The following is a 20810-nucleotide window of genomic DNA, read 5'->3' on the forward strand; positions in this document are numbered from 1 at the left end:
TGATTGCAAAAATTCAAAAAGTTCAACCTCAGGTATAAATGGGTTAACTCTTCAAATGTACTATCATCCTCTCTCCTTCAAAGCAGTCTTCCATCAGGATTCTTGCTACTTCATTTAGATATATGTTTTTCTCTCCCTTCTTTCACTGGCAAACTTCCAGAAAGAAAGGTCTGCATTTGAATCTTGCCTCTTGCAGACTCCCAAACCTCTTGTATCTATTGGTTCCCAATATTTCTTCCCAAGATTACTAGCAATTGTCTGATCGTGGAAGCCAACATTTCTCTGTCTCCTGCCTTATTGTCATCTTTTAGCTCTGTCAACTTCATTATACTCTTCTGAGTCTATAGAACTCCTGGACTTTAGGTTGATTTTGCTGTTTTTGCTCTTGGCCTCTGCATTGTGGGTTCGTGAGGCTTCTCTTCAGCTTCGTGACTTTTCACATTCTTCATTCTTTTTCTTGGAGAGCTCATTCACTCCCAAGACAGCAGCCATGCCTCTAAGAAGGTGACTCCTAGATCTACATCTGTACAATTTTCCTGAGGTTTAGAAGTACTCTTGGCCAGAGATCTTTAACTAAAAACAACTATCATCATCTCAATTATTATACATGTGAAACTACCGTTTGTTTGTATGCTATTTTAGTCTGCTTGGGCTACTATAACAGAATATCATAAACTAGGTAGCTTATACATAACAGAAATTTATTGCTCACAGTTCTGGAGGCTGGGAACTCCAAGATCAAAGCGTCAGCACACATTTGCTGTCTGGTGAGGGCACACTTTTTATTTAGTAGATCATGCCTTCTAGCTATATCTTCTACGGTATAAGGGGAAAGGCAGCTTTCTCGGCCTTTTTTATAAGGGCACTAATACCATTCATAAATGCTCTCCCCTCATGATCTAATCACCTCCCAAAGGCCCCACCCTCTAAGACCATCTGATATTGTTTGGATTTGTGTCCCTGTCCAAATCTCACATTGAATGGTAAGAGGGGCCTGGTGGGAGGTGATTGGATCATGGGGGTAGATTTCCCCTTTGCTATTCTCATGATAGTGTGTGAATTCTCATGAGATCTGATGGCTTAAAAATGTGTGGCTCTTCCTTCTTTGCTCTTTGTCTCTCTCTCCTGCTCCCCCATGATAAGACATGCTTGTTTCCCCTGAGCCTTCTGCTATAATTGTAAGTTTCCTGAGGGCTCCCATCCTTGCTTCCTGTTAAGCCTGCATAACTGTAAGACAATTAAACCTCTTTTCTTCATAAATTACCCAGTCTCAGGTAGTTCTTTATAGCCATGTGAGAATGGACTAATACACGCTCACATTGGTGGTTAGATTTCAACATATGCGTTTTTCAGGGAGACACAAACATTCAGACCATATCATATCCTTTATCCCAATTTGCTCATCTTTTCCCCATTCACTCATCTTTTATATAAGACCAAGTTTATTTTAGTTCTGCTACTATCCAGTTGTGTAACTTTAGGCAAACTTGTCAACCCTCTGGGCCTGTTTTCCCATTTATAAAATGTAAAGGATTTCGGAATCTGAGTCTATAAATATACCTTGACCCTAATACATGCTAATTCATTGACCCAAACAAATTATGCGTTTTCTCTAAGCCTCAATGTCTTCATTTAAAAATGAAAACAACAGTATTTAACTCATTGGGTTGATGTGAGGATTATGTGAGGAAAATATATTCATAAAGTGCATAGCAGAATGTTTGCATGTCATACTTAATACAGTAGCTATTATTCTTCCTGTTCCTGGGCTTGATATCTTGGAAACCTTTTTGATATCTTCTTTCCCATATCTGGATAATGGCCAAATCTTACCAGTTATTCCTTCGTAGTGTCTTGATAGTAACTTTCCCACTTACTAGAAGGCACGATGCAGGATATTTTATGCACATTGGTCTTCATCTTTACTATCACCTACATTGTAGGTGTTGATATTTCTGTTGGAGAAGTAGCTTCAGAGATTTAAGTGACTTGCTCAAGGTCACCTGGCTAACAAATAGCCAGCAGGAGTTTGGACTAAGTCTGGCTACCTTTAAAGCCAGCTCTGTTTCTACTATCCTGGGCTTTCTCATTAATTTTTTCTTTTTGTTCCCACTGCTTTCAGTCAAATCAGTCTGTTCCAAACTTATGCCTGTTGGCCTCTCTGCCTCATCTCTCCTCGTTTCATTTTATCCCATCCATGACCACCTGATTAACCTCCATTAAACACCAGCCTCTACTTTCTTCGTGGGAGATGTTTAACAACATTCCACTACCCCTTGAAGGTATCTGGCATTTAAGGGCTCTCTCTCAAGGTTAATTTCTTATATTCTAGCCAAAGAACTGTTTTCATGTTCCTTCAACATACAACACGTTTTTGTGATTTTTTAAAAATATGTTTTTTCTACACGAATAAGTACAGCCCAGATTATCTCATTAGTGACATAAAAGCTCTCCTGACTGAGTAAGCCTGTCATTGTTACTATTGTTATTATTTGACCCACACAACTATTTAGATAGGTCTTGGTACAGATTCATAATTTGGATGATACACATCAAATATGTGTCATTAGAGCTATTATGGGAGGCCTGTTTTCACACTTGGCATCTCTTCTCAGTGTCCTTGAGTTTAGCAGTTATTTGAATCTTGTATCTATCCTCTTGGCATCCCCTATTGTTTTCTGAGGCATTGATATCTGTTATGGAAATCTACATGGTGGGTATAGGGCTCAAAGATACCCATCGAAATATTATTTATAGAAGTAGAAAGCTGAAAATGATAAATGTCATATTTAAGAAAATAGGTGAGCCTATTATGAACATTATGAAGCCATTAAAATAATCTTTGCAAGGAATTTTAAGCACATGGGAAATGGCTTTTGATATGTTTACAACAAAACAATCAGGATAAGTAAGCAACAACGGCAGCAAACAACAAAAAGCAGGATATAAATTACCTATTTGTTAAGACCTTAAATATATAATATCAAGTACAGGAGGAAAAACCCTCTTGATTGCAAGATTATTAGTATTTTTTCTTTGCTTTGTTACAATTTCCTGCACTTAGCAAATTTTTTGGCTATGAAGGCATAACTTTTTTTTTAAATCATACAACATAATGTCATGACTTACAACAAGTAAGGATGCAGGATAATTCCCTATGTTTGGGGGTCCCCAAGATTACTCCTAGATTCAACAATTTGCTAGGAGGATACACAGGACTCAGCATGTAGTCCTACTGATCACTATGATCTATTACAGCAAAAGGATATATTACATCAAATGATTAATTACAGCAAAATCCAGAGAAAACCAGGAGCAAGCTTTCAAGTGTCATCTCTCAATGGAGTTGCACCAGACTTGTTTAATTCCTCCAGCGATAGACTGTGACAACACATGTGAGATCTCATCTACTAGGGAAGCTTATTAGAGATTCAGTGCCCACGGTTTTCACTGGAGGTTGGTCATATACGTAGCCTCTGCCTACTATGCATCAAAAATCCAGACTGTCAGAAGGAAAGAGATGTTAGCCACATTGTACAAACAGTTGAGGCACAGGGAGCCCCTCTCATCAGTGGAAAATCCAGGTTCTCAGACACCAGCCAGGACCAATTTCGAGGAGGCATTTCTTATGCTAGCAATCTCAGACCTGCTATATTAACTCTTTTCTGCACATTCCTTGCTCCTAATGCCTCATATCTCCAGATGTCCTCACAGAATAAGTAACAGGAATACCAGGAATCTTCCTCCTTTTTACCTGTTCTTCCATCTCCAACACTGAATTTATTCCCCTATGGTCTTAAAGTCTATGGCAATATAAGCACCTGGTTCCTCCCTCCTACGCCTTTCTCAGGGCCAGAGAGGTGGTCTCCTGTGTGGGGCCAGCTGGTGAGGCTGGCGTGGAGCCAGGGGAGCATAATTAGCACACTAGTGCTAGCTTCTGGCGCCTGGCTCATCACTTTGTGTGATTTTCCTTTAGTTCCAACTACTTAAAAATCAATTAGATAGCAGTCATTAAACACAAGCAGCAACACATAACTAATTGTCCCAGGAATGTAATTCCTACACACCCTGGGGCTCTGAGTATAGTTTAGCTTCCCTTCTGCAAGCAGAGCATGTCAACATACCTGTCCTGTGAGACATAGTCTAGAGCGATGGCTTCATGCTCATCCTCTGTCTTCCTGGGGAGACTTCAAGACATGAACTCGCAAGCTCATTTTCTAGTCCCACCTCTGTTGTTTGGGTCAATGATGTCACTTCTTCATGGTGGTCTTTGCCAGCACAGAACTGGGAGGTGAGTCAATGCGGTTGCTTGCTCCCACTTTCTGTCCTCCATCACTCATTGTTTTAGGTAAACTTGTCAACCCTCTGGGTCTGTTTTCCCATTTATAAAATGTAAATTATTTCAGAACTGAGTCTATAAATATACCTTGACCCTAATACATGCTAATTCATTGACCTGAACAATTCCTGCACACCCTGGGGCTCTGAGTATAGTTTAGCCACCCCCACTGTCTCCCAGTACCTGCCTTGACACCTGTGTACCTAGCTAAGCTGCAGGTTCAGTCTAATAAGGAAGTTCGTATTCTTCCTACTCCCTCGGGCCCTTTCCCCAGTCTGTATTCAGTGGAATCTGAGACCCCTTTGCCATAAAACAAACTTTTTATTTTGATGGAGGCAAACTCCTGTATTTTACTCAATTTTACTGGGTGGAGAAAGCATTTCTGCTTATACTTGCTTGCTGTGTTCAGCCTTTACCCTTGATGGTCATAGTTATGTTTAAGTATGGCAGTCAATGGAATAAATAAGTTTATTATTATATGCAGGTGTTTACTTTTGTTTTTCATTTCCACCTCCCCTACTCTCTTTAGTAACTTATGTTGATGAAGATGAAAATGAAATACTTGAATTATCATCAAATAAAACATTCTTCGTCATGCTGAAGATTCCAGAGGAGTGTGTTGCTCAAGAGGAATTGCCTCACCTGCTCACCGAAAGGGTAATTCCATCTTATGTATTGCCTAAGGAGTTCTTGACATTAGAATATGAGTTTTTCTAGAATAATTGGCATAGAGCTATAGAGTAAGTAGCTTCAATTTTGGATTCTTTGTCTGGATTTTAGCAGAAAATGATGCTTATAAATATGTTTTATGACCAAATACCACATGTTCTCACTTACAAGTGGAAGCTAAATGATAAGAACACGTGGACACGAAGAGAGGAACAGACACTGGGGCCTACTTAAGGGCGGAGGGTGGGAAGAGGGAGAGGAGCAGAAAAAAAAATAACTATTGGGTACTAGGCTTAGTACCTGGGTGACAAAATAATCTGTACAACAAACCGCCGTGACATGAGTTTACCTATATAACAAGCATGCACATGTATTCTCCTGAGCCTAAAATAAAACTTTGTTAAAAAAGTAAGTAAATGTCTTTACTGTAGTGCAAAGCCAGAGAGAAGAGTCCTGGCCTCCAGCTGCATAAATGCTGGAGGACACTGTTCTTTTTACTACCTCAGGTCCTATATTTAATTCAACCTGTAGTATTCATTGAGGGTCTGTAATGTGCTAGACAGCATGCCAAGTGACAGGGTCACATTGTCTGTGCCTTCAGTGGTCTCACAGTCCAAGCACAGGAAGTAACTAAAAAGATAGTTTTATAATAGTGTGATATGTTCTAGTGTGTTTTACAATGGCAAAGGAGGGGTATCTGAGCTACCTGAGGTGAAGATGAAGGCATGAAAGGCCTGTTTAGTGAAGTGATGCTCAGGATGAGTTTTGAAATGAGGTAGGAATGTTCTAAATAAAAAAGCATGGGACATTAAAGGATCTGCAAAGTAGTGTACTGTGGCCTTCCCATGCTTTGTGGTGACAGCTTGCAGAGATGAGGCTAAAAAGGAAGGCAGGGGTCAGGTCATGAAGGCTTTCCCACTCTTCGGTAAGGCACCAAAATATTTTAATCAGCAGATTGACACAGTTAGATTTTTCCTTTTAGCCTTTCTGTGTTTTGGTGGAGAAAGCTAGGAGGAAGAGATCAGTTAGAAGGTGTTACAATGGTCCAGGTGAGAAATGAGGGAGGCTTGAACTAGGGCAGTGTCAGGAAAATAAGGAAGATTTGCGTGAGATTTAAGAGGTATTCTTACTCAACAAGAGTCCGTGACTGATTGGGTGGTGGTGAGGAGAGCATGACTGCAAGCTCCAGTTAAGTGATTGGGCAGATGGATGGTGGTGTCGGTCATGAGGTGAGAAACCCACGAGAATGAACCCTCTGTGGAAGGTGGAAGCTCTGCAGCCAGACTAGGACGGTTGGGTGGGGCATCCTGATCATCCTGTCAAAGACAGGGTGGTTCACAGCCAGATCCAGAAATTTTGATAAGAAAATCTAGGCAAGAGCAGCCTGCCCTCCATTAGATTCTTCTCTGCCATTGCTAGGTTGAATGGAGTGAGTGCTGTTTATCTAACTTCCATTCGATTTGATTCCTACAAAAGCTCCTGAAGAGGCGATTCTATCCAGGTCACATCAGAGTCAGTTTCTGGGTACCCATGCATGAGATTTAATTGCTTCTTTTATCACAGGAGTTGGTATCCTGTGATGATTACTCCAGGTTTCTCTTTCTCCTTCTCTTCATTTATATCTTTAAATTTTTTTAGGTTGTTTAAGTTTATTTATTTATTTTTATTTTTTATTTCCATAGGTTTTGGGGGACCAGGTGGGATTTGGTTACATGAATAAGTTCTTTAGTGGTGATTTCTGAGATTTTGGTGTACCCATTACCCAAGCAGTGTACACTGTACCCAATATGTTGTCTTTTATCCCTTACCCCCACCACCCTTTCCCTCAAATCCCTGAAGTCTCTTCATTTATGTCTTATCTTCAGCTCCCTTTTCTCGTTTCCTTCCACCTGCTTCCTGGGGCAAGTTGCTGAGTGAGACACTTCTTGTTACTTTCCTCTTGGCTGCTTTTTTAATGGAGAGGTTTTGCATTTGCTGAGCAGAAATAAGATGAGTCAGCATCCACATGTGTCACCTGTTGCAGAGTAGACTGTCTATTTCAAAGGTAAATGAATGTTCATTTTTCATTTTACAACCATATATCTTGCACAGAGTCAGATACGAGGAAATTCTCTGGGTATTTTGAGCTCATCGCTAGGTAGTGGCAAAGGAACAGGGACTGACATCGATGGCTGTGGTGGGTCCACAGATTCCTTTGAGCCAGTTTCTTCTCTGATAAATGGAAACCAGTGCACGTTCTCTGTATACCTCAGGTGCAAATGAGATTACGTAAAAATAACTTGAGAAACATTTTAAAAGAATTATCTTATTTACAGATGATCAAAGTAAGGCATAGTGAGGTGACAGATTCCTGCCCTTCATTCATCAGCCAAATATGCTCAGGAACAAAAATTAGCACCTAAAGGTACTGCTGCTGTCTTATTGTCAGGTTAATAACTCCTTTCTTCCATTAGGTCAAGTTTCAGAAGTTTCTGGATATAAAAGGTAAATGGAAGTGGGTATTTGTGGAGGAAAAACTATTTTTTTCTCTATACCCACATTCAATGCAGAACAATTCTTTGGCCACGTGTGTGTGTGTGTGTGTGTGTGTGTGTGTGTGTTTCCACACCAACCAATTATCTGCCACCAGCTGGATGTCTTGCAATCCAGTTCAATTCTGACATGATCTGCCTGGAGTTAGTGCAGACCCCACAGTTTAAGGGTTCAGCCCCACAAAACTTCCCTCATTTAAGATGCCAGTTGCGGGAGGCTGAGGCAAGAGAATGGTGTGAACCTGGGAGGCGGAGCTTGCAGTGAGCCGAGACTGTACCATTGCACTCCAGCCTGGGCAACAGAGCGAGACTCCGTTTCAAAAAAAAAAAAAAGATGCCAGTTACAAGTCTAGGTTGTCACTTGTGCTTCTGACCAACCAGCTGCATATCAGAGGTTTCTAAAATCCCCCCGCCTTGGGTTTGATTATTTGCTAGAATGGCTCACAGAGCTCAGGGAAGCATTACATTTATGGGCACACTGCAGAGAATAGAGGATATCAAAAGCCAGATGAAAAGGTACAGAGGGTGGACATGTGGGCTGGAACGTGGGTGTCCATGTCTTTTCAGGTGTGCCACTCTCCCTTGTAAATGTGTTCAGCCACCTGGGAGCTCTCCAAACTCTGTCTTTTAGGGATTTTTATGGAGATTTCATCACATGGGCATGATGGATTATTAGCTTGCTCTCCAGCCTCTCTCCGCCCCGGAGGATGGGGGTGGAGGTGGAGCCAAAAGCTTTAGATTTCTTCTTCTTCTTCTTTTTTTTTTTTTTTTTTTCTTGAGACAGTTTTCACTATATTGCCTGGGCTGATATCAAGCTCCTGGCCTCAAGCGATTCTCCCTCCTCAGTCTCCCGAGTTGCCGGGATTACATGCATGCACTATCCCACTCCACCACACTGGCTGAAAGTTCCAAGCTTCTAGTTGCGGCTTGGTCTTTCTGACCAAGCCCCCATCCAGCAGCCCGCCAAGAGTTGCCTCATCAGGAATAAAGACACTCCTATAACCCAGGAAACTGCAAGAGATTTAGGAGCAGGTCTGTGTCAGGAGCTGGGGTAAAGACCAAATGTTAGAGTAAAAGATGTACCCGGCACCCCTGTCACTCAGGAAGTAACAAGGGTTTTAGGAATTCTGTGCCAGGAACTGGGGCAGAGACTAAACAGTATACATATTGTTATTATATCACAGTACTGGAACTTTATGCCCTTTCCCTTGACTTTTCTAAACACAGGCCCTGCCATGTGTCACTGCCACAGTGTTTTCCTCTCAGGGTTGGGGCCGTTACTCTGCTTAAGCCAGCCTGTTAGTTACATGTGAACTACCACACCCTGTGCATGGGTTAGGAGTTAATGATGGCACCTCTCTTATTCTGGAAGCTGGTCTCTAATTAGCCACTGCATCAGACTCAGCTAATTAACTCGCTGAACTCCTTGCTCAGTTTGCACCAAGCCTCATAGACATTGTGTGGGAGACACCAGACTAAGTGTTGAGGAACCCCCCTATTTCACTTCTTTGGGCCAAAAGTGGACAGTGTGACTAACAGGTCCCCAAATGTAAATATGTCCTAAGGACAGCAGAGGAGCATGATCAAAAAGAATCTTCGAGTGAACACTAAAAATGATCTAGTCGAGCACTCCATATGTTACCTTAAAATTTTAACTTAAAAATTTGCTGAAAGCCTGTTATGTGCAAAACACTGTGCTGGGCCCTAAAGATTAATAAAGGAAAGAAGGGAAGGAGGAAGCAGAGAAGACTGGAAGGAAGGATAAATATCACTCTTGCCATAGGAAACTCAATCCAAAAGGAAGAGAGAGACACGAGTGCTTGACATTAGTGCTTGAAAAAGTTCTCCTCTACAGCATCCTCATCCTCCTCCCCATCACAGCATCCCTGTGAAAGCTGCTTTCCTAGTTCCTGAGTTTTCTAAATGACTGTCAGCCTATCGGCAACATCCTGTGCATTGGGGCTTAAGAGCTGTACGATGACCCAGTCATTTTCTCTGAAAGTTTTTGTCACTTTAAGCTTCTTTCCTCCTTGATATTCAGGAGACACTTTCCTTCACTATATATGTATCAATTTCTTCTTCACTGGGTAGTGTGGTAAGATGGGAAGAAGCTGGTTTTTAGTGTTCATAACACGTAGGATTGAATTTTGGCTTCTCCATTTACTAGCACAGTGACTGGGACAGGTTTTCTTCATCTCATGGAATGGAGTGCTGTTTAATTTTCCAGTAAAAAGGGGAGATATATTAATGCCTGTTTTGCCAGGTTTTTATAAAGATCACAACAATAATGACAAGATTAGAAGAGCAGAAATAGCAGGCACTGTCCTCTTTTGTTCTCTCTTTGAGAGATGGGTTGTAAATGTTGAGTTAAATGGGAGTGTATTGTGGAAGTGCAGCGTCCTTGACATTCCATTTGGAGTTGAGGGGAAACAGGGTAAGCTCCCCATAGGGCACTGCTGTTTTTTGTATGTTCGACTGCTTGTTATTGAAAAAAGTGATAGGTCATTAAGCCATAATGGCTGTAGCTGGGGATGGCACATGTTCCTAGTACTACTAGTTTAGGATTCAGATCTCTGAAACACAACTACTCAATGCCTGGGAAAAGACACTTGTAACATAATATCAACAACTAGTATCCAGAATATGAAACTAACCACTTCAGATAGACAAGAAAAAGATAGGCCGGGCGCGGTGGCTCACGCTTGTAATCCCAGCAGTTTGGGAGGCCGAGGCAGGCAGATCACAAGGTCAAGAGATCGAGACCACGGTGAAACCCCGTCTCTACTAAAAATACAAAAAAAAATTAGCTGGGCGTGGTGGCGGGCGCCTGTAGTCCCAGCTACTTGGAGAGGCTGAGGCAGGAGAATGGCGTGAACCCGGGAGGCGGAGCTTGCAGTGAGCCGAGATTGTGCCACTGCACTCCAGCCTGGGCGACAGAGTGAGACTCCATCTCAAAAAAAAAAAAAAAAAAAAAGACAGAAAGCCAAGAGAAGGAAAGGAAATGAGTGAGAAATTCAGAGATGAGAAGTCCCAAAGAGTTAATAAACATATGAAAAGATGTTCAACCTCACTAGTAAGTGAGGCAGTACAAATTAAAACAACGTGAAATGGATATGTATACATTGCTGGGAGGGGTGGGAAAGGGAGAACAATTTTGTGAAGTTGGAAATGCACCTACCCTTAAACCCGACAATTCCTTTTCTTGGCATATGCCCATTGGAAACTCCTGCGTGTCCAAGAAGAGATGCATGGAGACATTAAGGATGATTGCTTCAGCATAAGTTGTGATAGGGGAAAATTGGGAATAGTGCATGTGATCATCAGTAGAGGAGTGGATAGGCTGGTATACTCATTTAAAGGAAATCTGTGCAGGAGTTAGGTGAATGCCTTTCATTGAGATTTACTTTATGGGTAAATCTTAAATGTAATTTTGAGTGAAAAAAAGCAAGTTTTAGAAGATTATGTAGAATATGATGCCTTTTGGTTGAATAAAAACACAAATTATATTTTGTTATGATTACATAAATAAGTAGTAATTTGTAAAAATATGCAAAGAAAGGATGCATGCCAGCTTCAGAATGATGGTTAGTACTAAGGAAGAGAGAGAGGAGGAACTGAATAGTATGTAGGAGTCACTTTAGCTTTATTTTGTTTCTTAAATTAAAGGGCCGAACCCAGTATAGCAAATGTGAAGACATGAAAGCTAGGTAGTGGAAACACAGGTGTCATTATTTTTTATGATGCTTGCAATATTTCATGCATAAAATAAAGCCTCCATATTTTTGCAGTTCCCCTCTTTGTCTCTTTGTCCAGGGGATGTGCTAGACCCATGGCTTAGCATGGCTGTTTGTCTTTACACTGAAGCTCTGGAGAAGGGAGAAAGAAGCCCTGGGCTAAGCAATGTCCCAGGTGCTAAGTGGTCTGTGCTGCTGCTGTCCAGCAGCCATTTTGGGGTCTTCTCTTCTCTCCTTCCCATGGTCTGTGAGGTCTGTGTGGGCTCCAGCTGCTGACATTCTCACCACTACGGCCACAGGGTGCCAGTGCAACTTCTGAGAGAAACTGAGTCATTTGGTCCTTATAAATGGAGTTCTTTTGAAGTAGCATTAACTTGAGTTTTGGTTTATGGTGGGCTCAATTCTTGATCCAGAGCTTCCAGATAAGTTGATTCCAGGCTAGAGTGGAATCTCCTCTGCCTTAGAAACAGTTTTGCTTTGTCAGGTGATGTGTAATATGATCTGTCAGTAATGTGTGTGGTTTAATTTGCTTCTGTTTGTTTTAGCTCACAGATGTGTACAGTACATCGCCCTCTCTGAGTCGTTATTTTACTTCAGTTAAAATAGTGGACTTCAGGTAAGAGTGTGGAACATTACATTTTGCTCTCTTTCTCTGGAAAGAGATCCCCCCACCCCACCCTTCAGCATTTACCTAGTGGGGATTCCCAGAGCCTCAGAGCATGAAGGGAACCTGTAATAGAATCACAGAATGTCAGTGCTGGGAAGGTCTTTTACACCAACAGGCTCAACTCCCTTATTTTACAAATGAGAAAAAGGAAGCCCAGATTAATGGTATGATTCAACCAGGGCCACACAAAAGAGAGGAAAAGCCAATCCCAGGCAAACCATTCCTGTTTAACAATGAATGCTCAAATAAGCTAAGGGTAGAAGTAGAAATAGATCTCAGGTCGTGCTGTGATGTGAGTGATATATGTATAGGCATTTGCTTTTGAGGAGCACAAGTAATACAGGAGTACATTCTCCTTGTTTAGTATTAAAGATGTAAAGAGGAGCCGGGCGTGGTGGCTCATGCCTGTAATCCCAGCACTTTGGGAGGCCAAGGCGGGTGGATCACTTGAGGTCAGGAGTTCAATACTAGCCTGGCCAACGTGGTGAAACCCCATCTCTACTAAAAATACAAAAATTAGCCAGGTGTGTTGGTGGGTGCCTCTAATCCCAGCTACTCAGGAGGCCGAGGCAGGAGAATCTCTTGAATTTGGGAGGGGAGGTTGCAGTGAGCTGAGATTGCGCCACTGCACTCCAGCCTGAGTGACAGAGCAAGACTCTGTCAAAAAAATAAAAATAAATAAAAATTTAAAAAAGAAGACATAAAGAGGTATGCACAGGAAAAGTCTACCTTCTGCCTCCTTTTTTCTCCACTGCCACCACCAATAACTAATGCCATTCCCTTCCATGGAGTTAATAGCTGTCAGGAGTTGAGTGTAATTACTTCTGTTCATGTATCTACCATAGGCACCACAGATACTACACACACATAGGATATACACACCCATATGTATTTTTTATTTTTTAAATTTCCTCCTTATCTTTAATGTTCTTGAGATGTAGGCATCAGGGTGTATGTGTGTAGAGTCCGTTTATTATCCTTTTACATCATTGGGACTATTGGAGATGACTTAAAATTTACATCAAAGCTTCATTATCCATTATGCCTGAGATGTCTCTGGAATATGACCATCAAAAGTTGTATTATATTGAGATTCCCCTTTCAAACTGTAAGTTCTCCAAACCCTAATATTAGCAGACCTGGGAGGGGAGGCACGTAAAGCAGGCAGTAGGTAGCACCACGGTGTGGGGCCAAACAGACTTGAAGTCTACAGATACATACGGTGCAGGCTGCCTTTGATCTCCTTCTTTAAAGACCCCCAATGGGCTGGGCATGGTGGCTCACACCTGTAATCCCAGCACTTTGGGAGGCCGAGGCAGGCAGATCACGAGGTCATGAGATTGAGAGCATCCTGGCCAACATGGTGAAACCCCGTCTCTACTAAAAATACAAAAATTAGCTGGGCGTGGTGGCACGTGCCTGTAAACCCAGCTACTTGGGAGGCTGAGGCAGGAGAATTGCTTGAACCAGGGAGTCGCAGTTTGCAGTGAGTTGAGATGGCACCATTGCACTCCAGCCTGTGACACAGAGAGACTCAAAGGAGACAAAACAAAACAGACCCAATGTACATGGTACTTATGGTGACATCTCTGCACTTTATTTCAAGAAGTCCAGACAGAGGTTCTAAAGTATTGAATTGAGGAAGAAAAGCCATTGCTTCCCAAAGGGTGCTGCTGCACATGGGCGGGAGGCGGCTAAATCCCTGGCACATGCGTTTGTGTCTACAGGGGCATCATGACCTCAGCCCTGGACTGGCCCAGCTAGAACCTGGAAAAATGCCCTTTGGTTATTGGCTGCTAGACTCACTCCAGTGGTGGACAGCTGGGCGAAAGGCCCTGAAAATTGCTCTTTTCTCAAAATAGCCTTATGTAAATTTACCCTGTGACCTTCCATGGGGGATTAGGATGGGCTGGCCAGGCCAGGCTAGGTGGCCTGATTTTCCCATTCAGCTTCTGACCTAGTCCTCTGAAAGTCAGACTCTGGCCCTCTTCATTAGCCAGCCCAAGTCCTTGCCCCTGGGAATGCAGGGTGGCTGGCTGTGTAGGTGTTGATCATCATTAGCGATAATTAGAGGGCAGAGCTCAGGGAACAAGTTATGACACCTGCGAACTAGGGTAGCTGGATTGCAGTTTGAAAGTGCATTTTTCGGCCCTCCTGTAGTGGCATCCTTGAAACTATGAGTTTCTTCAGAGTCCTGACTCTCCATTATTCATTTGATCTGCAGGATCTGGCACATCTCCCAGCCATAGTAGAGTTTATAAACTCAATTGTCAGCCACCTTGTAAGATCCAAGAGTATCGGCCTATGTGACCTGTGGCCAGAAGAGGGAGCTCTTTGCCTATCCTTAGCAAGGGCAGTGGCCTGATTCACACTAATGGGACTGGTGCATCTGCAAAACTTCCCCAAGGTGATAGTCTCAGATGTGGCCTCCTGCTCATTATTTTATTGCTGGTTTTTAATCTGGCCCATCTTGAACAAAAGTTATAGGATAACTATGAATAAACTAAATGTTGAAGCAGCATTTAAAGAGCAGCATTAGACACTAATTAATGGAGGGTAGCCCTTGATTATTTTTATTTTGGAAATGGGAAAAAATGTTCTAGGAAGATGAAAATTCCCTTTCCTTAGGTCCCATTACTGAGAGTTACAGGACTTGGTTATCTTGCCCTAGGGGCCTCTGGAAATGGGACAGAAAAGTTTCTCACTTTGGGGACAAACTAGGGAAGCCTGATTTGTTGCTGATACACAGGGTGGTCTCTGTCAACGTTCAGAAGTTCTGGACCCAGCCAATGGTAGGAAACTTTGGCTGTGCCTTAAACATTTTTATAGGTCAAATAAAGAATTGGTTAAACTAAATATCCCTGGCACACCTTTGTGGGGGCAATGCTGAGAACATGAAGAAGGAATGTGTGTGGAGAAAAGCGAAGGCTTCCCTGGCTTGCCTTAAGGGATGAAGGCTGGGGTTGGGACAGATGATGGGTCAAGCCTGGGATCTTCTCAGCATCTTGACCGGAGATGGGCTGCACCTCTCGCTCTGATGGCCTCTCCCAGTGGATCCCTAGACGATGGGTACTGGGTGGAAGGAGGAGGTTAGGATCACCTCAACTTTTTGTGATGAATCTATGGAAGAGGATTCTTATAGGACAGTATGTTTTTCCAAGACAGAACATTCTTTGCTATTTTGTACTGGAAGAACATGCAAAACTAAAAAAAAAAAGTTATTGCTTAAATTCATGTCTTGAGTTGCAGTATGATGCTGTTTATGTTTTAATGTCTCTGGTTTGCCTTTCAGTGGTGAAAATGCCACAGTAATGTATGACCTGCAATTTGGGGTTCCATCAGATGATGAAAATTTTATGAAGTATATGATGAGTGAGGAGTTGGTGCTGGGCATTTTGCTACAGGATTTCCATGATCAGAATATACCCGGTTGTGAGAGTCTGGGGCTTGATCCAGCGTCACTCTTGCTCTATGGTAAGTAGAGCAAGTAAAGAAGTCAGAGTTGTGACAGTAAACAGGTGAACCAGATTAGGGTCAAATTGGCTTGGTTCGATTTGGCAACTGTGGTGACTTGGTACTGTGTCAGACTATTCATTTATTCACTCATCCCCTCAGCACATGGTGTTGCTGTGAGGTGATGTTCCCCTCTCTGTGGAGGCTACACAGTCCGTGCCCTCCATAATTAGACAGTGTAGTTGGGGAGCAATTATGGAAAAGATGATTCAACTATAAAGATGAACATTGCTACATGTTTCCTCATGCAGTTCACCCACATTCTAAGCCCTGTATCCTACTTTACAACATGATTAGCAACCTTTATGGAGATACTGTGGTTTCACAAGAGAAGTAAGAATTGAAGAATTGGAAATAAATGATACAGCTAAATTGCTGAAAGAGTATCTCAATATGGGGAACCTATTTCTTTTTCTGTTGAAGGCCACTGAGACCATTAAGAAATTAATAGAGGGGTATACAAAGACAAGTTTATTCCTTTCCTTAGAAAATTATGACAAATTTACTCGTCAACTTTTAAAATGAAGAACAGAACAAGGAAATAGATACGTTGTTTAATAAATGTAACAAACACCCCATTTATCAGAATCTGAGAACTTTTGACACTTGGAACAAAACCTGACAGAAAGGAAGGTCAGAAGGCCAAATGGCTTCAAGCCCTCAAAATGTCCTTCCATTGCTTTGTAGTGAAGCTCTGGCCTTTGCTGCTGATCTCACTTTCTGATACCTCGCTCGGAGGCTTGTTTGCTCTTATTTAGCCCATAATGCCAACAATCTTGAATATTTTATGTTCTCATCCACAGTCCATCAGAATCACTTTCTCCACATTAGTAGGTTCTCGGTAAATACTAGTTGAATGAATGAAAGGCAAATTAGGAGTAGTTGTGGTTGGCAGCAGGTGCATTAACGGTCTAGAATCAAAAGCATGGAACGGGTGGTTAAAAGCACAAGTGTTGGTGCATAGTACAAGACAAGGTGTTTATTATGATGATGACACTGTTTCTTGAGGATGAGAGGCAAGAGTAATGTTGGCCTAAGAAGGCAGAACGTTATGTAAAACAGTTCTTAAGAATGCCATTCAGAAGGCCAAATTTTAGCTCACTGGAAAAGTCTCATAACTGGAGATCTTCCTCACAGAGCATCCTGAATAAAGTGTGTCTGTGGGTCAGGCAGACACTATATGTGTGTGGAGTGAAGAGACTGTGCCCCAATTACAGGAATTTTAAAAAGAAAAAAAAAAAAGGCCAGGCGTGGTGGCTCACTCCTGTAATCCCAGCACTTTGGGAGGCCGAGGCAGGTGGATCACCTGAGGTCAGGAGTTCCAGACAAGCCTGGCCAACATGGCGGAACCCCATCTCTACTAAAAATACAAAAATTAGCTGGGCATGGTGGCAGGTGCTTGTAATCCCAGCTACTCGGGAGGCTGAGGCAGGAGAATCGCTTGAACCTGGGAGGCGGTGGTTGCGGTGAGCCGGGATCGTGCCATTGCACTCCAGCCTGGGTGACAAGAGTGAAACTCCGTTTCAAAAGAAAAAAAAAAAACCACAAACCTTCAGCCTCCTCCTGTGTAAAGAGGCCTGCGATGCCTGTGGGGGCTGCTGCTGTGGTGTGGTTGGTCTTGATTTTCTTAGGCCCCTTGCAAAAATTGTTACTGGCTCTTTCCAAATGGAGGCCAGGGAGGTGGGCAGAGGTCTGAGGAAAGGTTTAAGAGGCCTCCAAGGCTGAGAGGTTCAAACAGCACAGGATAAAGGGCAGACTGCTTGTGAGACCTGAGGAGGGCTCCCAGAAGACCCTGAGCTTGGCCAAAGAGACTCAGCTGCTTCCCCACGGCTTGGTGCTCCAGCAGGTGCTGGGAAGGCAGCTGTGAGTGAAACAAAGTCTCTGCTCTTCTGGAAATTGCATGCTTTCTCTCAGACATTTCTTCTGACGGGACATGCTGAGAAAATGTGGGGTTTTCTGTGACCCCGTGTCCCACTTTGCAGAGCATCAATGTGCAATATTTGAGCCATTTTATGTTTTCAGAATGTGAGTGTCACTGCCCTCTCAAAGGGAAGGGTGCACAGAGAAGCAGTTGGGAAGTGAGGAAAGAAGAGGGACTCATCGCAGGCATGCAGGCAGATGGGGGATGAGCTCAGAGGCAAACTCTAGAGAAAGGGAAGATGTGTCAGGGAGAGGCCCAGGGCCCTGGGAGGGACCAAGAGGGATGGAGTGAGTTCTTATGCCAGTTTCCACGTGCACATGGGCTGTGGGCTTGGGGGATTACTATCCCCGCCCTGTGATTACCTGGGCAACTAGTTTCCCACAATGGTAATGTTCTTAGTCTTCAAAGAACAAAGATTCTTAAAATTGTTTGGTTTGTGTGCCCCTTAGAGAATTTGAAGACAGCTGTGTACCTTCTCCCCAGGAAAAAAAAAATGTACCTACTTCTCCCCACAACACAAAATTGTACAGACAATTTCAGGGATTCCAAGTATTTCCCTGAGCCCAGCCTGTGGTCCATTTGGGGTTTGTAAATGTGCACTTTAGAAGCAGAATCCAAAATTAGATTGCAATTTAGATTCCTGAGGGGTTTTGTGTGTGTTTGCTTCTCATTCTCTAATTTGGAAATATGGCGATTATTTTGACCTGACTGCATGCATATTGGGATGCCTTATAAAAATAAAAACTTTCCTTAAAATATAATGATAAAGGAATTTTTTAAGTCCATCGTCCCTCACCCTTCCCTATCTTTGATCTTCTTGACCTCCTAGATGAGTGGGGCCCTGGGCTAGGAGGGGGAAGTCTGTTTTACAAAGATCAAAGAATAGGTCAGCATCATGAGTTATTTTGGACACAGGGGAGGTACTTGGTACTGTTCTCACATGGGAAGGAGTCAGCTAGTAGACTGAGTAGGGAAAAAAGGCAAAACCAGGATTTTTGTGAGAGAGAAGAGGAAAGAGCCCCAGGTAGGGAGAATAGTGAATCTTGTTGGTCCTGTCGGTGGTAGTGAGGCTGGACTGCTGGTCTGTAGACCCCGGCGGGCTCCCCCTGTGTTGTGTCTGCTTGGGGCTTTGCATCTGCACCTGCACCTGTGCCGTAGGGTTCACACCATTTCTCTCATCAGAATTTCTCACAGTATATTTTACACGTTTTAGAAACGGAAATTTTAGACTTTATGGTTAGATTATGAAAAGGGACTGGATGTTAAAATGTCTTCAGCACCCAAAAACCACATCATCAAAATTATTTCTCATGCATCCTACCCAAACAAATAAGAAACAATAAGTGTGATTTGCCTTTTGAAATGTATTCAGAGCAGTGTGTGTGTGTGTGTGTGTGTGTGTGTGTGGACTGAAGACTAAATTTCCTCTGTTAGGAATGTATAAACCTTGCAATTTTATTTAAGATTTTATACTAAAATTCAATGAAATGAAATAAAAACACAAGCATTTAATAATGGTTTTAAAAATCAGTAACTTTTGTTCATCTGTGTTTTCTTTTTAGAATGAAGTGATGGAGGCTGGTCTGTGTCTGAAAGCAGTGCTCCACTGAGTCCTGGAGATGAAGGGAATTCACTCTGTTTTGCAGAAAAGATTCTGTGGATTAATACAGAAGCACCAGCAACAACCAGAGGGGTGGAGACTCCTTTCTCTCCTGATTCTGCAGTCTGGCTCCAAGCCCAGTAAAACAGCTCCCGAGCACTGCTTCAGCTGGGTCCAGTCTTGACAAAGGCAGGAAGCCAGCTAGGGTGGGGGCGATAGGGTCAGCGGGTTATGTCCCACTGTGGGAGGTCACTGGTATTCTATTTGTTTTTATTTTGTTTTGTTTTTTGAGACAGGGTCTCGTTCTGTCGCTTAGGCTGGAGTGCGGTGGCGTGATCATGGCTCACTGCTATTCTTGAAGCACTCCACCCACCTGGGCTACTTTTTCTTTAGTGCAGAGGTGCACTGCCTTCTTTTAGATGGGATCGCATAAGCATGAGCTGGTAGAGCAGGGAGAGGCAGACAGCCAGGTTAGGAAGACTAAGCCAATTATTCACTGAAATCACCCTCCTCCCCTCCCACCATTCGATTTGATCTACCTCTAAGCCAGGCTGTGAAGAAAAGGAAGGCACTTTAGAAGACCTCAGCAGTGTGGTTCTGTGTCTACTTCTATGACCTGTACCTGAGTGTCTTAGCCAACCAGCCTTAGGCACACCACCAAGGTTACTTTGAAATCTATGTATATAGCTAGTTACAGATGGGAGCTATGTGTTTCTTCATTATTTTGCAGCTCCTTGTTGTTGCTGTGATTCCTGAACACCCTTTTTGGAAATATGGGTCCCTGTGAGTTTTGAGCACACTACTATCACTTTGGATAGTCACTCCATTTATATTTTTATAAACTTTCATTAGAGAATCATTAAGGCTGTTTAACATCTGCTCTGGATATTACGCATTGGCTTTTTGTTGCCCAGTGCTACAAACCTTCCTGTAGGACTCAGTGTCTTCAGGCAATGATTGTGTATCCTGTTACAGATGGTTGTGATACAGGAAGAACCACTCTTCTTTGAAAATAAACTGTTGGAAGCTTTTGCCAGCTATTTGGGGGGTAGGAGGAATATTAGCCACTGTGTTGGTTGTCTACAGATACAGAATTGCCTGTTGTGAGGGAACCAAGTGTTTGTTTTGTTGGGAAAAGAAATTTACCAGGAGAAAGAGTTTTGTGCTGTATCGTGAGAGATCTCGTCTGTCAGTTAAATCAGCCCTGGGTTAAAGTCAGTGTGAAGGGCAGCTGTGTGTGGACACAAGCTAGAGTGTCTGCCTCAGACTAGATTTGACTTGAGTTCTTTATGACCCGGGACTCTGGATAATGTGAATTTGCTTTCCTATTTAACTAGAAGATACATGTACTATAGATCATTGTCTCATTTTGGTGATTGTTCTTTAAACTAGTGAAACTAGTGGATTTCTCTTCTTCCTCTTTATGTTTTACATGTCAAATGTGAACCTTAGTGTATTTGTATTTTGTAGAAAATAATGAAAAATTTTAATGGAGAATGATTTAAAAACATTTACAATACATTATTTTTGCATCTGTGCTGTTGCATTCCCATTGGCTGAGCTTTGGGCAGGGTTTTTGTTTGTTTTTTGCAGTAAATGGTGTTGAACATAATCTTTTTATTTCCCTTAGGGCAGCTTCCTCTTCTGGGTGAATAAGTTGAAGCCAAGTTTGGCTGGGGCGGCCTTTGTTCTCCTCTCTGTTCCAGCAAAAGCAGGCAGAGGCCATCCCCTCCTCTTTCTCTGAGGCCCTCTCTGGCAGGACTTGCTATCTGAAAGGGCTTGGACTTGAAGGAACAGCCTGTTCATGTCTGGAGGCAGGATTTGGTTTTGTTCTTC

General features: G+C 42.7%; 1 protein-coding gene across 1 annotated transcript in view; it reads left to right on the forward strand.

The window, feature by feature from the left end:
- Window positions 1-20511, forward strand: part of C21H3orf52 (chromosome 21 C3orf52 homolog) — a 32134-nt gene extending 11623 nt beyond the window's left edge. The window contains exons 3-6 of the mRNA XM_055260291.2: window positions 4869-4996; window positions 11819-11889; window positions 15233-15414; window positions 18937-20511. Of these exons, the coding sequence (XP_055116266.1) occupies window positions 4869-4996; window positions 11819-11889; window positions 15233-15414; window positions 18937-18941 (386 nt within the window). The 3' untranslated portion in view covers window positions 18942-20511. The remainder of the gene's footprint in view (window positions 1-4868; window positions 4997-11818; window positions 11890-15232; window positions 15415-18936) is intronic.
- The last annotated feature ends 299 nt before the right edge of the window (window positions 20512-20810 follow it).

This window comes from Symphalangus syndactylus, chromosome 21, assembly GCF_028878055.3.
Source record: "Symphalangus syndactylus isolate Jambi chromosome 21, NHGRI_mSymSyn1-v2.1_pri, whole genome shotgun sequence".
Taxonomy (NCBI): Eukaryota; Metazoa; Chordata; class Mammalia; order Primates; family Hylobatidae; genus Symphalangus; species Symphalangus syndactylus.